The sequence below is a fragment of the Scleropages formosus genome, chromosome 6 (genome assembly GCF_900964775.1).
Source record: "Scleropages formosus chromosome 6, fSclFor1.1, whole genome shotgun sequence".
Lineage (NCBI taxonomy): Eukaryota > Metazoa > Chordata > Actinopteri > Osteoglossiformes > Osteoglossidae > Scleropages > Scleropages formosus.
The window spans coordinates 28,477,980-28,492,700 of record NC_041811.1 but is presented as its reverse complement, the minus strand read 5'-3'; the positions used below and the strand labels follow the sequence as shown (position 1 = coordinate 28,492,700).

The 14,721-nt window shown below is 47.4% G+C and overlaps 2 protein-coding genes across 4 annotated transcripts; one reads left to right on the top strand and one right to left on the bottom strand.

Annotated features, from left to right (window-relative positions):
- The first annotated feature begins 574 nt into the window (after window positions 1–574).
- Window positions 575–6,419, top strand: skp2 (S-phase kinase-associated protein 2, E3 ubiquitin protein ligase). The gene is made up of 10 exons (XM_018751169.2): window positions 575–760; window positions 2,553–2,791; window positions 3,567–3,678; window positions 3,797–3,940; window positions 4,027–4,161; window positions 4,294–4,392; window positions 4,542–4,669; window positions 4,760–4,811; window positions 4,896–5,003; window positions 5,145–6,419. The coding sequence occupies exons 1-10, from the start codon at window positions 747–749 to the stop codon at window positions 5,344–5,346; spliced, it is 1,233 nt and encodes a 410-aa protein (XP_018606685.2). The 5' UTR covers window positions 575–746; the 3' UTR covers window positions 5,347–6,419.
- An 891-nt stretch (window positions 6,420–7,310) lies between these two features.
- On the bottom strand, window positions 7,311–13,578 carry nadk2 (NAD kinase 2, mitochondrial). Of its 3 annotated transcripts, XR_003797744.1 has the most exons (13): window positions 12,747–13,578; window positions 11,384–11,472; window positions 11,085–11,173; window positions 10,832–10,913; window positions 10,639–10,722; window positions 10,023–10,159; window positions 9,598–9,685; window positions 9,290–9,433; window positions 9,087–9,142; window positions 8,950–9,003; window positions 8,702–8,825; window positions 8,338–8,570; window positions 7,311–8,032 (listed from the first exon to the last, which is right to left on the bottom strand). XR_003797744.1 is itself a non-coding variant. In XM_029252628.1 (12 exons), exons 1-12 carry the CDS (start codon window positions 12,975–12,977, stop codon window positions 8,432–8,434), a joined length of 1,317 nt encoding a protein of 438 aa, XP_029108461.1. In that variant the 5' UTR covers window positions 12,978–13,578; the 3' UTR covers window positions 7,311–8,431. The 3 variants fall into 3 exon arrangements, 2 of the variants coding, with proteins under 2 accessions (XP_029108461.1, XP_029108462.1); XM_029252628.1 differs by having other exon boundaries at window positions 7,311–8,570; XM_029252629.1 differs by having other exon boundaries at window positions 7,311–8,570; window positions 9,290–9,385.
- Window positions 13,579–14,721: the final 1,143 nt, after the last annotated feature.

The window sequence follows — 14,721 nt, the reverse complement described above, 5'->3', positions numbered from 1 at the left end:
GTCACACCGAGGGCGACACAATAGGTCCCGGGGCGAATGCTTTCAGAAGAAAATGGTGATCTTACAATATAACGGAAAATATGTTATGTTGCATTTTTTTTTATTTTTACATCAATCTATTATCATTAACTGGTTGTCCAGTGCAAAGTCGCGCTAGTCGGGAGCCTGTCCTGGAAACATAAGACTATGACTGTGAGGCAGAGACACTAAGTCCAGTCCAGGCTGGGCAGTTTAGTTAGAATCTTCGCATCGTTTGTGCCGGTTTCGGAACCACATCCTACCCAGAGTCCAGAAACTGCGAAACAATGGTTATGCAATTTTATACCATGTAACTGCTACACTTGTTACAAAAATATACTAATATGTCAAGAAATTACACTATTTCCTGCATATTATTACTGTCATCATTCATTATCTCACTGACGATGTTTCATTCTGAACGTCCAAACACATAACCGACTCGTACCCCGGTCAGGCTGTACAGTATGTGGACTACAAACACGCCCCTCCTTCGCGTTGGCTGCACAGCCCGCCGTGCGCACGCGCAGTGGGCGGACTTTCCGTCTCTGCTGGATGGCTCCAGTCAAAGAACTCCGCTTCCAGCCACTGTTCGCGCTCCGGGCGAAGGCGGGCGATCTAGCGGGATAATTAAATAATCCCGCCTGGGGGTTGTGGCCAGTGCATAGTGAGATAATATCCGTCCTGTTCCCCCCACCTTAGTTCAGAGCCTCTTGAAAGGGAGGGAAATGTCACATGAAAGGTAAGAATTAGTTCGTCGGAATTTCACAGTGATTCTGTTTTAAGCGGGGCTGCTCTCTGCAAGATGTGTCAAGGCATTTTGAAATGGTGAAAGAACTGTGTAAATGCATTATTTACTCGAGTTTCCGTGTTACACACAGTTGTACACGTGTAGAAGGATGCAGCCGCTTACTTCGATGATACACCAGAAATGTACCATGTACAACACCGAGTATCTTTTTTGTATTTCCGGCCGTGATCATGCGGGCAAAGCATGAAAAGCACCACTGACCCCCAAAGTTTACACATGTGAAACCGAGCTCTGCGCGCGCGCTCCTGTACCATTCACTCCGTTCACTAAGTTGCATTCTTCTCTGTTACATCGATGAGTTCACATCGCGCTCGCCTATAAACATTTCACTATGCACTTTTTTTTTCCCCAGCGTTTACTTCGGGAATCGGCATCTGTCGTGTGTGTGTTACTCCCCCGAGGGGCCTTTTGGCGCTCATTGCGGGCCGTCATGGCGGCGGATCGCGCGGGCCGAGGAAGCGCTGTCCGCGCGCGCTGCCCTTTAAACACGAGCGATCGCATGGCGGCATGTGATATGGAGGGAAAGCACTCTCTGTGGGCGTTTATAAAAATCTGGCAACATTCGAAACGCTGTAAAGCGTGGCGGAAGCTGCGAGTTGAACCACTTAGTCGGTGAATAAGTTCAATAGTTGTGAGATGCGCGCGCGCGCACCACTAAAGTCACGCACTTGTTGCTGCTCTAACGGGTTTTTCTCTTAAACCACTTATGAGCTTTTTCACACAGCTGAGTATTTTACTGGACTTCTCCAGGGTAAGTAATTTGCTCAGTGACGCTCCGGGAGGAATGGGTCTTGAACCAACAGCCTTTGGAAGTCTATGGTCTTAGGTCGCCCTTAAGTTTGGCATCAAGCCATCACACCCGTTTTTGACTCACTTCACTGCTTGAGCTTTCACCAGGCAAAACCAGTAAACTGTTTATAAATATGATGAATTACATATTGTAATAATTATGCTTATATTCAGTTAATTTCTATTAATAATAATTATACTAAACGATATTCATAATGATTTTCTATTATTATAAAAGAATTATGCATTATATATGCATATTTTTCTTTGTAGTCTATAACTGCATGCTGTATATAAAATATAGATGTAAAACTTTGAGATTTACATTTATTTAGCTGACTGTTTTCTCCAAAGTGACTTAGATTGTTAAGCTATGTAGTTATTTACCCATTTATACAGCTGGGTAATTTTACTGGAGCAATTAAGGCTGAGTACCTTGTTCAAGGGTCCTACAGCTGGGATTCAAATCTGCAACCTTTGCTTCCATAGGCAGAAGTTCTAACCACTGCACTATGGCTCTATGGGTGGCACAGCAAGTAGCGCTGCTGTCTCACAGAACCTGGGTGGTGTGAGAGAACATGGGTTCGATCCCCACTCAGTCTGTGTGGAGTTTCCATGTTCTCCCCATGTTTGGATGTGTTTCCTCCTACAGTTCAAAGACATGCTGTTCAGGTTCACCCATAGTGTGTGAGTGACAGAGAGAGTGTGTTCCATTGATGTATGGATGGGTGACCAAGTGTAAGTAGTGTATCTAGCAGTGTAAGTCACCTTGTTAAATAGGGTGTGTGGGCTGATAACACTAGAGAGTTCATCGGAAGTCGCTTTGGAGAAAAGCGTCTGCTAAATAAACAAATGTAAATGTACATCGCCAGCTGGCTTGTACTAAATTGTATTGCCTCCTCCCTGCAAATACGTTAGTTATCTTTGTTCACAGACCCCTGCAGCAGCTTCCCTGCCTTCATGGGCAGCTGGACGGCTCCATGCTGTCCCAGAGCAAGTTGAAGAAAAGTCCGTCCTTCGGGACAGGTCTGGACAACGAGAACACTCCTCAGGAACTCATACAGCATTGGTCCCCTCCGCACAAGCAGCCTCGCACCTTGGCTAAGGGCAAGGAGAATGAGGAGACGCAGTTTGTCCTTGGCAGGAGACCACGGCGCAGGAGGGAGTCTGCAGGTGTGTGCACTGGCACGCGTGGCTTGTCACAATGTACTACAGTAATCGAACAGCTGCGGTGTGTCACCGTGAGCCGAGACAGTAGCGGTGGTGCGTGTATAAATTCTCCCTCGGTTTGTGTTGGAGTAAAAATGGGTAACTAGAGGTCCTTTTTTTCCTCTGTATCCAGCAGTGTTTTTTTTTTTTTTTTTTATTGCTACACATTCTCATATTGTATAGTTCATTGTTTTTCAGATAAATTAGGTAGGGCATATAGAATACATCTCTGGAGAACATTTGTACTTTTAGCAAAATAAAAAAAAAAAAAAAAAAAAATCTACGCAGTGGTTTCTACTATGAGGTTAATGTACTTTGAGATTTGGTGGCTGCTGCTATTGCATATGTCTTGTTCCCACTGGAAAAAAGTACCTCTGACTGAATTTTGAAACATTATCTGTTTCCTGAGGGGGGCGCAGTGGGTTTGGCCGAGTCCTGCTCTCTGGCAGGTCTGGGGTTCGAGTCTTGCTTTGGGGTGCGTTGTGATGGACTGGTGTCCTGTCCTGGGTGTGTCCCCTCCCCCTCCAGCCTTATGCCGTGTGTTGCTGGGTTTGGCTCTGGCTTGCCGCAACCGTGCTTGGGATTAGCTGTGTGTGTGTGTGTGTGTGTGTGTGTGTGTGTGTGTGTGTGTCTGTTTCTTTAGTGCTACTGAGCAATTCTGAGTACATGTGCACATGATTGGCAATAAGATTGCCTTGATAACAGGCCTCTGTTCTTCCTACTCCTTCTGTCCTACCAGCATTGTCCTGGGATCGGCTCCCTGATGAGCTTCTTCTTGGGATCTTCTCCTGCCTGTCTCTGAAGGACCTCCTGGGGGTTTCACGCATCTGCAGGCGATGGCGGCGTTTGGTGTAAGTCCTGGAAATTGGGCACTGCCAAGAGATTTTTTTTTTTTTTTTTTTCCCCCTCCCGACGAGTGTATGTGTGTGCATATCCTACACAGTTCAGTGACATTGGTTGTATCTGCAGCTTTGACGAATCACTCTGGACCAGTGTGGATCTTGTGGGTGTGAATCAGATGGATGCAGCACTGACCCAGCTGTTGCCTACTGGGGTCCTGGCGCTGCGGTGCCCACGATCCTGCATTGGAGAGTTCCGCCTTCCTCCGTCTCTGTGAGTTGTTCTGCATATGCTTCCAGGGCACTTTTTACATGCAGTCCAGCAAAGTACCATCAGGGTCAATTGTCCATCCCCCCCAGCCAACTGCGGATCCAGCACCTGGACCTGTCCAGCTGTATTGTTAGCACTGCAGTATTAGAAGACCTCTTCTCCCATTGTCGGTGGCTACAGGACCTCAGTCTGGAGGGGCTGGAACTCTCAGACAGCATCATGCAGTAAGTGACCTCTGACCCTTGAACTCCTGCTAAATATCTGTATTGGGCAGCCTCATCTATATAGTAATTAAACACCTCTCTGGGTCAGACTGCAGATAGGAGCTTAATTATGACCCTCTGTCGATGCTGCAGGTTTTTATCTCAGAACGAAGAGCTTGCTCGGCTCAACATCTGCGGCTGCTCTGGCTTATCCCCCGAGGCGGTCGGTGGGATGCTGCAGGCATGCACCAGGTAGGAACTTATGCTGTCTCAGCTCATGGGGAATGGAATTACCTTTGTACAAAGGTTTGTTATAGTGAAGCATGTACACTAGAAGATCACTGGTTTAGCTTCTGTTCCTCTCAGACAAATAGCGGCGTGTTTCACTGTGTCCTGCACAGGCTACAGGAGTTGAACGTGTCTTGGTGCAACTTCAACAATGACCACATAAAGGCTGTTGTTGGCAATATCCCCTCCAGTGTGACCCAACTCAACATCAGTGGCTACAGACAGAACCTGACAATGGAGGGTGAGAGGAAAGGCTTTCATTGGCATCAGTTGCTCATCCTACCTTTGTCCAACTCAGCTTTTTTTTTTCCTTTTCTCCCCATCTTTTTAGATTTGAAAGTCTTGGTTGAGCGAAGTCCTCATCTTACACAGCTCGATTTAAGGTAAGGATGAAAAGGAAGCAGGTACATAGCGCAGTCTGGGCAGCTCAAATTTGGGCCACTGACTTCCACTGGCATGTGTTACAGCGACAGCGTGCTGCTGACAGCTGACAGCTTTCCACTCCTCCAGCAACTGATCTCGCTGCGGCACCTGGGACTTAGCCGCTGCTACCAGATACATGCAGCAGGCCTGGCGTGAGTTTTATGCACACACCAGCAATCAATATGCATTCAGTCATAATATGATGTTCTCAGGGACACACAAAGTCTGACAAAATGGATTTCCAGCTGACTGATACCCCCTTAAGGTGTTTCTTCCCTTTTCTGTACGCTCAGGGACCTGGATAAGTTTCCGGAGCTACGGACACTGGAGGTGTTTGGTCTGGTGCAGGAAAGTAATCTGCCTATGCTGAATAAGGCACTGTCACAGGTGCTCATCAATACGTGCTTTTTTTCCAGCGTGGCACGGCCCACTTCGGCTGATTGCAAAGACAACACAATGTGGGGCACGCACTGCCGGCTGACCTTCAGACACTAACTCTGCGAGGTTTTCAGGAGCACGAGCAAGCTGTGGGGATTGTCAGTAGCGTACCATGGAGTAGCTTTACTTCATTCCCCTCTAAATGGGAACATTGACCATGACCTGAAATTCTACCATGTTGGCCATTGGCTACTGCTGCAGGGAAACTAGTTGACCAGAAGTTCTGTAAGATTATGGTTTTTATCATAGAGCAATCCAAAGAATCCTTACAATAAATTTGGTCCTTATAATACAATGTATCATGAATGTAGTTGGGCTTAGTGGAAAATTTCATGAACAGCCTGTGGATCTGATCTCTTTAATGCCATAACTAAGGTAGTTTTGACATGTTCAAGCATGTAATAGTTGAAAAGTTAGACATTTGTTTTTAGGTGATAAGGGTATTGCTGTTGAAGGAGCTGACGTTTAGCGAACGTGGCTGGAATTGTGATAACGTCACCGCAAAGGGGTTTTTCCTTTGCGTGGCAGTACATCAGCCTAGTCCAAAGCTAATTGTCCTTAAAATGGCTCCTGTGCTATAATTTCCCACCACGCTCACGCTCTCTCAAATGCCCATCCATCCACTAGGTTTTGGATGGTCATCTCATTTCTCCTCTAACTGGACTATATTGATGCACTGGTAGTAGCTGTTTTTATAAAATATATCAGTACCACATGTTCTCTGGAAGACCTTTACAAGAAAGGGTTGTCAGCTTCCACCCCTTTGTTTTTAATCACTCTGTGTTTAGGCAAGCTTATCTAAAGTTGCTCGGGGGTTTTAAATAGCCAGAAACTCAACAGTAAGGGGTTTTATAAAGGTCATTGGAAATAGTCCTAATTTTGACTTTTTGTAAATGGTTGTGTTTCAGCAAGTATGTTATACTTGCTAAAGTCATTACTTTTCCCTGAGATTTCCTTTTAAAACCTGCTTGGCTTGTGATCAAGCTGTTAAATACTGAGTTGTGTCCATGGGTGAGCTATTTACCTTCTGTCCCTAAAAATGGAAATGTATCAGACTGATCACATAAGTCCCCCTTCTTCCACCAAACATGTAACCAACCTAATCATTTAAATTTTTTTTTTTTTTTTTAAACCCCTAAAATATATTTACTTGGTCTCTGATGCAAAAACAAATCTTCCCACTGGTTAACATATTTTAAAAATGTACAGAGCATCTTACTATTCAGACTATAAAATTGTATTCAGTAAATTTCTGAATGTTTTGAGGTGATCTTAGGGGGGGGGAAAAAAAAAAAAACACTTTGTTTAAAGGGTGTTAAGAGGACAGCAGTGGCAGTAACTTGTATCAGGCAGTAAATTATGAAATGGCAAGCTAATCAGTGCCTTTCCTTCTGTTCGGTGAAATGAGGGGAAATTGTCATATTGCCCGATGGGGGTTAACTTGAATACTGTGTTCTTGTTAAATTGGTACATTTTCTATTTTTATTACTTCAAAATGTTCCTGTAAATAAACTAGGATTTTAATTAAATGCCTTGGCCAGTATCATTCAACATCACCTTATCTACATCCCTGCTTCTGGAAAAAGAGGCTGTTTTCATTTTGAATAGTGACAAGTTCTGCATCCTAAAGTTTGACTAACATTTCAGCTAGTACTGTATGGAACGTAGGAATCCTTGGGTGTAAACAAGAGAGCAGTGAATGGTGACTTTCTTGGACTTCACACCCCTCTATATCAGCATGCAACACCCATCTGTGCCACTTAGTGAATGACAGGACACAAACCGCAGTACAAAATGCTGAATGACCTGTGCCGGCAGCTCACATCCCTCAGCGGCAGTAAGAGTGTGAGAGCAATGGAAGCTTCCGTGATGCAGGAAGACTCTTCCTACCTAGGGCATGCAGTGTTACAGCGACCGGCAACTGCTGTATAGAAAGGAAAGTACATACCTAGATCATTTGTATGGGAGACACCCGGCTACTTCTGCACGGCCTCAGAACCAAAAGGGAAAATGCAGCGTTTCTGAGCAGCGGTGTAATTTTATTTTTGACAACAGCACCTCTCTCATCAGCAGAGCTGCACACAGCTGGCTGTGAAGGAAACGTATGAAACAGTTCTGTGCCAATAAACCCCTTTCCGAGAAGATGCATAGAACAGGATTGCTCTTGCACATCAAAAGTAATACAATGATGTACAACCAAATCTGAATTGGAACACTTGTGTACAAATAAGTTTTCCTTTGTGCTGCAAACCTGGCTTGTAAAGATACTGTGCAGCAGGAATTTGGCACCTCAGCTTTGCAAAAACTATAAATACAATAAAAACTATTAAATACAGCATGTAAAATTAAACTGCCCCCACGGTGAATTTAAGTGTGTAACTTAAATTTCTTGTGGTAACTTAATTGGTACCTCCTCTTTCAGCTGGGTCCTAGAGAGCCCATTCCTGTAGACCCTTGTAGGTTGCTCAGAAAACGATCCTAATCCTGCGGACATAAAGCAGTTTGGGAAATGCTCTTCACGACGTCATTTGGGGCTGGCCGGAACCAGGCTGGGAGTCTGAATCAGGGATGTGCTTCACGTTCCAAGCCATACAGCGGAGTGTTACAAGTTTAAACTACAACCAGCATCCTCTGAACTGAGAGAGAAGGCTTCATCGGTCATTTCACTAACCTTCCTGATAGCACCGGTAAATCCAAAAGATATCATCCTCTCATTAATTACACCTTGTCACAGCTGCCAATCCTGATAGAAAAGGGGAAAAAAAAAAAAAAACCCTCTGTTGCACTCAATCTCATGTCCATAGCATGCTTAAATCCATGTGAACGTTTACAACTTATTCCGAAGTGTTTCTGCTCAAATAGAAACTTCTGTAACAGAAAAGTCGAAGACGCAGTAGTCAAATGACCAAACAAAAAGAAGAAGTTCCAGCATCCTACTGATCAATCACCTGAGGACCCACCCACAAATATCACCACATCTAGAGAAATAAGATACAGGTAACCACTGCTTTAGTGGAAAGACCGGAAAAGCCCCAGAAATTCACTGACCATCCTCCCAAATTCACTTCTAGGTCTGTATTACACACGCAGGTCCAGTGGTCGGGTGCGTGTGGGCGAGATGAGTACGGTTATAGCAGAGGGGTCAGTCTCTGAGCAAGATTGTGCGTAGCTGGTCCTCCTCATTCAGGCTGATTGTTGCTATGGCACCGTCATTGAATTCAAAAGAGGTCCCGCCGTCGACCACCATGCAAGCATCCCAGCAGCGTGAACGTACACACACCCTGTCAACAGCACAGCAGGGTGGTCAGAGTAACGTACACAGCCAGACTGCAACTGCGATAATGTCTCAGATACAAGCTGCTGGGGATACTGAGATATCTCTCTCTCTCATACACACACACAGAGCACTCACTTATTAGCAAAGCCCCTCTGGCGACTGCTGGAGAAGACCCTGTTGACAATGGGCTCTCGGATGCTGAAGAAAAGCCGGCTCTCCTCTGGGCCAAACACCAGGGACTTGTTGTACTCCTTTGTGACTGCAGCCCATACCCCAAAAAACACCGCATCACCATATTTGTTAAATAGTACATGTGTCCAACTTCTCAGTTTAAAGACTATCAGCTTTAACTACTTAAAAGTCCATTTAGGCAAAACGCTCACCCTTTTCAATGAACTCCCGGTTCAGTGGGACATCCAACCCTGTTTGTTCTCGGCCTGTTGACAGCAGAGAGATCAGAGTGATGATGGCCCCTGTCAGGTGAGTGTTGTTACACACGGCGAGCGTTTGCATTACATACCTATCATCAGGATGTCTCGAACCGTTTCCTCAAACAGCTTGTTTATATTATAGGACCTGAGCAAAAGAGACAGTGGTGGAAGTCACACACTGACCAGACCTGAAGCAGCTTCCCGAAAACTGGCCTGTGTGGGCACCCTGCTGTGTATGTCTACCAAACACCATTAGCCATCAGCACTACTTGTCATGTGCCGTGTCCTGTACCAGGCTTTGGATCCAGTGCCGGTGCAGATGCTGAGTCCAGAACTTTTCTGCTTCTCCCACGGTCCATCATCTACGGAGAGCTCATAGTACGAAGCCCTATGGAGTGAGAGGGTAAGATGGGGTTTGAAGGCTTTATAGCGCCCCCTGTGACAGACAGAGATCCAAAAGTCAGGACGATGCAGGGCTGGAGGATGCAGGGTATGAGGGGTTAATGAAGGATGACATATCAACATGCCCAGTGCATTATGCAGAACCTAACAATATCTGTAGACTCCACAGTGTGAAGAGGTGGTTGGCTGCAGGAGTACCTTGAGGAGAGAGACTCTCCGATGAAGATCTCGTTGAGTCCTCGGACGGGAAGTAGGTGGGGAGAGGTGACAGCATCACTCTCTGTACCTGTCCCAAAGAAACACACGGGGAAGAGTCACCCAGAAATCTGACTGCTCGGGTGTGCAGGGTGCTCAGAATGTAGAGAAGGACACCCTGAAAACAACACAGGCATAAAGCACAGCACAGGACATAGAACCAATAGCACTTGATAAACACAGCTATACACAGAGAAAGGGACAGGAAGAGATACAGGGGAGAGGAGCTCTAGACCCAGCGTTTTTAACTGAAAGTGAATCGTGTTCTTTGGCACGTGGAGCATTTTAATGCCTCTACTCTGCCTTAGGCGGTATAAGCACTGCACAGAAGATGAAGAGATAGCGGTACACAGTAGGGTGGGTCGTACTGCGCTGGGCCTCCGTGGAGATCCGGTGTGCCTGGTTGTGCTGCTCCAGGCTCAGCTGCTGCTCATGCAGGTCCACTGGCATCGGGTTGATCCCCGTCCCCTCCAAGTGTAGACGGAGTCTCTGACGCCACTGCCAACTGAGCATCAGCAGGAAGGAGGGACGGAGAAAGAACTGAAACAGACTTTGTTGCTCTTTTGGACACTAGAGGGCAGTATGACACATGGGATATTTAACACACAAACGTGATTAATGTCTCACTTTTGATTCATTTCTCCGTTCCTTTGTGTAAAATACTTTGGCTTTTTAAACTTTTCTTTTTTCCAACCTCAAGCTACTTTCAAACTTATGTTTAAATGCCTGCTGTTGACAGGTTCATCCCTTAAACATGGAATGCAGCATGAGCTCTATACACTATTTTGTATTCTGTCTGCATACCTTTTTGCTGGACCCAGGATTACAGATCAGTGAAGAAAATCCCATTAGAAATAAATAATCTGGAAATATTTGTATTTTCAAAAATGTCCGCGTCAAATGTTTCTAACACACAGAGTCAACGTAGAGGCATTTTGTACTTAGCGCATAGACACGGTAAGGTAGACAGACACACAAACTCACCTGAATTCTCCTCTCTGCAGCTTCCTTAGCGCCTCGGGGAAGGTGCGCGTGTAGCGGACCGGAAGGCACAGGTGTCCCTCGGATCTTTACACGGAAGCGGATTACAGCATTAGCGAGGCGGCACGAGCCAGAGATCAGGACTCGGCACGTACTTAGCAGTAGAAAAGACGACCGAAGCCGTGATCGCGCTTACCTCTCAGGGTCTGTGTTCACGCCCAGTACAGGTTTCCTTTTGTCAAACACCTTACTGGCCACCAGCAGCATGGTACCATCACCTGTCCCATCCACAGGATTGACAGAATTTGTTTAACAAACAGCATGGCAACAATATTCCCAATGCTGCACACAAACCCACGCCAGTTGGCAGCAGCCACAGAGGACCGAAACCGTGCACTGCGCTACATGCATGAAAAAGGAAAAGGTCACCGATGAAGATCTTTTCGCACCTCCTGCTGACACAATGGCATCTGCCCACCGCACCATCTCCTCATCGTATTCCCTCCTCCGTACAACGCGCACCTCAATCCCCTCTTTCCTAAAGCGAGGAGAGAGAGAGAGGGTCAAAGGGAATGTTCCAGCACACTGTCACTGGAGACTCTCCCCTGTCTGGGAGATGGTTCGAACTAGATGGTCAGTATCCCAACACCCTTTGCTCACCAAGCGAATTAATGACTGCCAGAGGCCAGACTGACCCACCCCATCAATGACATGCAGACCACACCCCCCCCCCAAAAAAAGAACTTACTGCAGGCTCTCCACAATGTGCTCGACGTTCAGAGTGTGGATGTTGTGCCTCTCCAACAGCCCGCTGTAGCTGGAGCCTTTCAAGGCAAGCTGCGGAGGAGGAGTCAACCAAGCAGTGTGTGACACACAGAAACACACGCTGATACAGATACGTCAAATCAGAACATTCCATTACAGTGGTTTCCAGAGCTGGTTTACCACAGTTCATCAGGTCACATCAACAGCACCGGTTTTTACACCGAGACACCACGCTATATTTGCAATCCATCGCTGGAAGTTCTATAAATACATGAACTGTACTTGTATAAACTGTGCACCACTTATGTAGAGCAGCAGGTAACATTTTTGTAAGCATTCCTCCCACTTAAGCAATTACACTATGTTTGGTTACAAGAAGGCGAGCGTACCCTGGTGCAATTAAAGCGCTGCCACCCCGGCACCAGCACCGCGACAACAGCAGCACCCCACACACACACACACACACACAGTCTGAAACCGCTTGCCCCAAACGGGGTCGCGGAGTGCCGGAGCCTAACCCGGCAACACAGGGCGAAAGGCCGGAGGGGCAGGGGACACACCTAGGACGGGATGCCAGTCCATCGCAAGGCAACCCAAGCGGGACTCGAACCCCAGACCTACCGGAGAACAGGACTCGGTCAAACCTGCTGCGCCACCGCGCCCCCTTAATGTAACTAATGTTCCTCAATGAAATCCCAATGCAACTCAAGGTATTTCAATGTAAGGTTAAATCTACTGAAACTGTGCACATCAGGCCACCCCTGTTCCCGTTCATAAGAAGGCCAGGGCCAGCAGATAGTGTCCTGATCAAGGACGTAGATCTGCACCAGTAGGTTGTCGGTTCGAAGGCCACTTCTCGCTACTGCTGCAGCTCCCTTGATCCAGGCACTGAACTTGATTATTTAGTAGAGTAAAAATACCCTGCTTGGTCAAATGGGACACGGTAACACAGTGAGTAGCGCTGATGTCTCACAGCACCTGCATGGTGCAAGAGGATGTGGGTTTGATCTCCGCTCAGTCTGCGTGGAGCATGCTCTCCTGTATCTGTGTGGGTTTCCTCCTGGTGCTCTGGTTTCCTCCCACAGTCCAAAGACATGCTGTTCAGGTTCACCTATAGTGTGTGAGTGACCGAGAGAGTGTGTTCCACTAATGTGGGGATGAGTGACCCTGAGTAAGTAGTTTATCTAGCAGTGTAAGTCACTGCGGTGAGTAAGGTGTGTGGGCTGAACACTACATAGAGTTCTCTGGAAGTTACTCTAGAGAAAAGCATCTGCTAAGTGAATAAATGTAAATACGTGAATTTGGATGTAATGGCGACGTGACAAACCAGTTTAACGGCATCTTACCAGCTGCTTCAGATCGTCTTCAGAGAGTCCCGCGTACCGGTAGCGCTGCTGCTCGAACTCGTATCTGGTGGTTTTGGTCACAACGGCCACTTTGCTGGGCTTAAAGGTTTCCTCGGAGCGCGAGCACACGGTGCGGAGCGGCGGCGGCGGCAGGCGCGCGCGCGGGCTGCTCCTCCAGAGCCGCGCAGCGCTGAGGGCGCAGAGCGCGCGCACCGGCGGCCGGTACGTCATCCTACCTCACGGCGTCACCGCCCGGCTTCCTCGGACCACTGAGGCGACGAGTCCGGACTTGGCCAGTCCCATAAACACGCGAGGGCGCGTGGCAGTTTCAGCGAGCTGCCGAGCGAAACTAGTAGTAGCACGCGGGGAGCTGCGACGAGCAGCAGCGCATTACGCCGCCGGCGCGTGGATTATCAATCTCGTGCTAGATTAGGTCACTTAGGTCAGTGAGTCCGAAGGGACAAAATGGCCCCACGGCACTCGAACGAGTGACACACAGTCACCGTGTCCTTAGTCAGCAGTGATGAGGCAGCACAAGTGGATGGCGCTCTGGAAGGAGGAAGAGCGGCGCGCGCTGTGCAGTCCGTGCTGCCCGGTGTGCTGCGTGACCTGCTCTGCACACCTATTCCGAACTGCACGCTGCTTCTGGCATGGAAACTCTGTGCGAATTCGCATGCTTCTCACATCCACCGGCGCTTCCCCAAGCCTTCTTTCCAGAAGGAGAGCTATGACTTCTCGAATGGTTCCGTATAGCCTACAGCTCACGGGAACGGCGAGAACTATTGTAAACACGAGCTCTAGGTCCACAAGTAGGCCGCCATTTTCTCACGTACGTCGCTTGAGTGCGCAGTGACAGGACAGTGGGCGGGACTTTGCGCTCGGTCATGAGTCAGTGGGCGGGCCTTTGCGCTCAGCCATTGGGTAGTGGGAGGGGCTCTGTGCTCGGTCATGAGTCAGTGGGCGGGCCTTTGCGCTCAGCCATTGGGTAGTGGGAGGGGCTCTGTGCTCGATCACGAGTCAGTAGGAGGGGCTTTGCGCTCGGTGGCGGGTCGGTTCTCCGGGGCTTTAAATTGCGAACCCCAATTGGGACCGGAAGTTTATTTCTAATTACATTTGTCCGCCCGCCGAAATTAGTTTTACCACTAAGCTACAATCAGTATGAGCTCAATAATGTTTCGCTCTTCAACCAATTGTATTTTTAGGTATATATTTTTTTTTTCTATGACAAGAGTGTTTGCCGGACAGGTGGTTCACTTCAGCCTCAGTTCAGGGACCGAATTCAGCGAGAGACGTGGGTTTTTGTGATGATACAATTATATTTCAAATTTTTGAATACCGCGAAAGGATTCTCCTAATTTTACAGTAAACTTCTGCAGCAGTAAAACACGTTAGAGAAAGTTCTTGCTCGTCTCCTGTTGTTGTGTAGTTAACTCGAATCGTCAGCAGCAGCAAATTATGGAACATCGGGGTAACTCGGATAATATTTTGCTAGTCGCATTAAACTAGCTGTATAATTTTACTACCAAATGCTTGTGTTAGAAGTATCCAGACCCAGTAAAAATTTCATTAAAGCTGCAAAACGCCTAGCTCGCAGCCGCACGGCACCTGAGCTGTTCGGGTGTCCGTTTCCTCCGGCCCGGGTGCTCTGGTTTCCTTCCACAGTCCACCGGGTTTCAGGTTAATTGGATGCGGCTGTGTGAATGAATGTGTGTATATGTAGCCGCCTTGCGCTGGACTGGCGTCTCGTCCAGGGTGACCCCCCCCCGCGCCAACCTCGTGCCCAGTGATACCGAGATAGGCTCCGGACCCCTGCGACCCTCGCACTGACAAGCAGAGGACGAGTGAGTGAGTGAGTGAGTGTTAACTTATAATATTGATCAACTGCAGATTTTCAGCATGTGATGAGCAGATACGACACAAAGACATTGGGATATAAATAAAAATATAGCCATTTATTAATAATTTTATTTGTTTA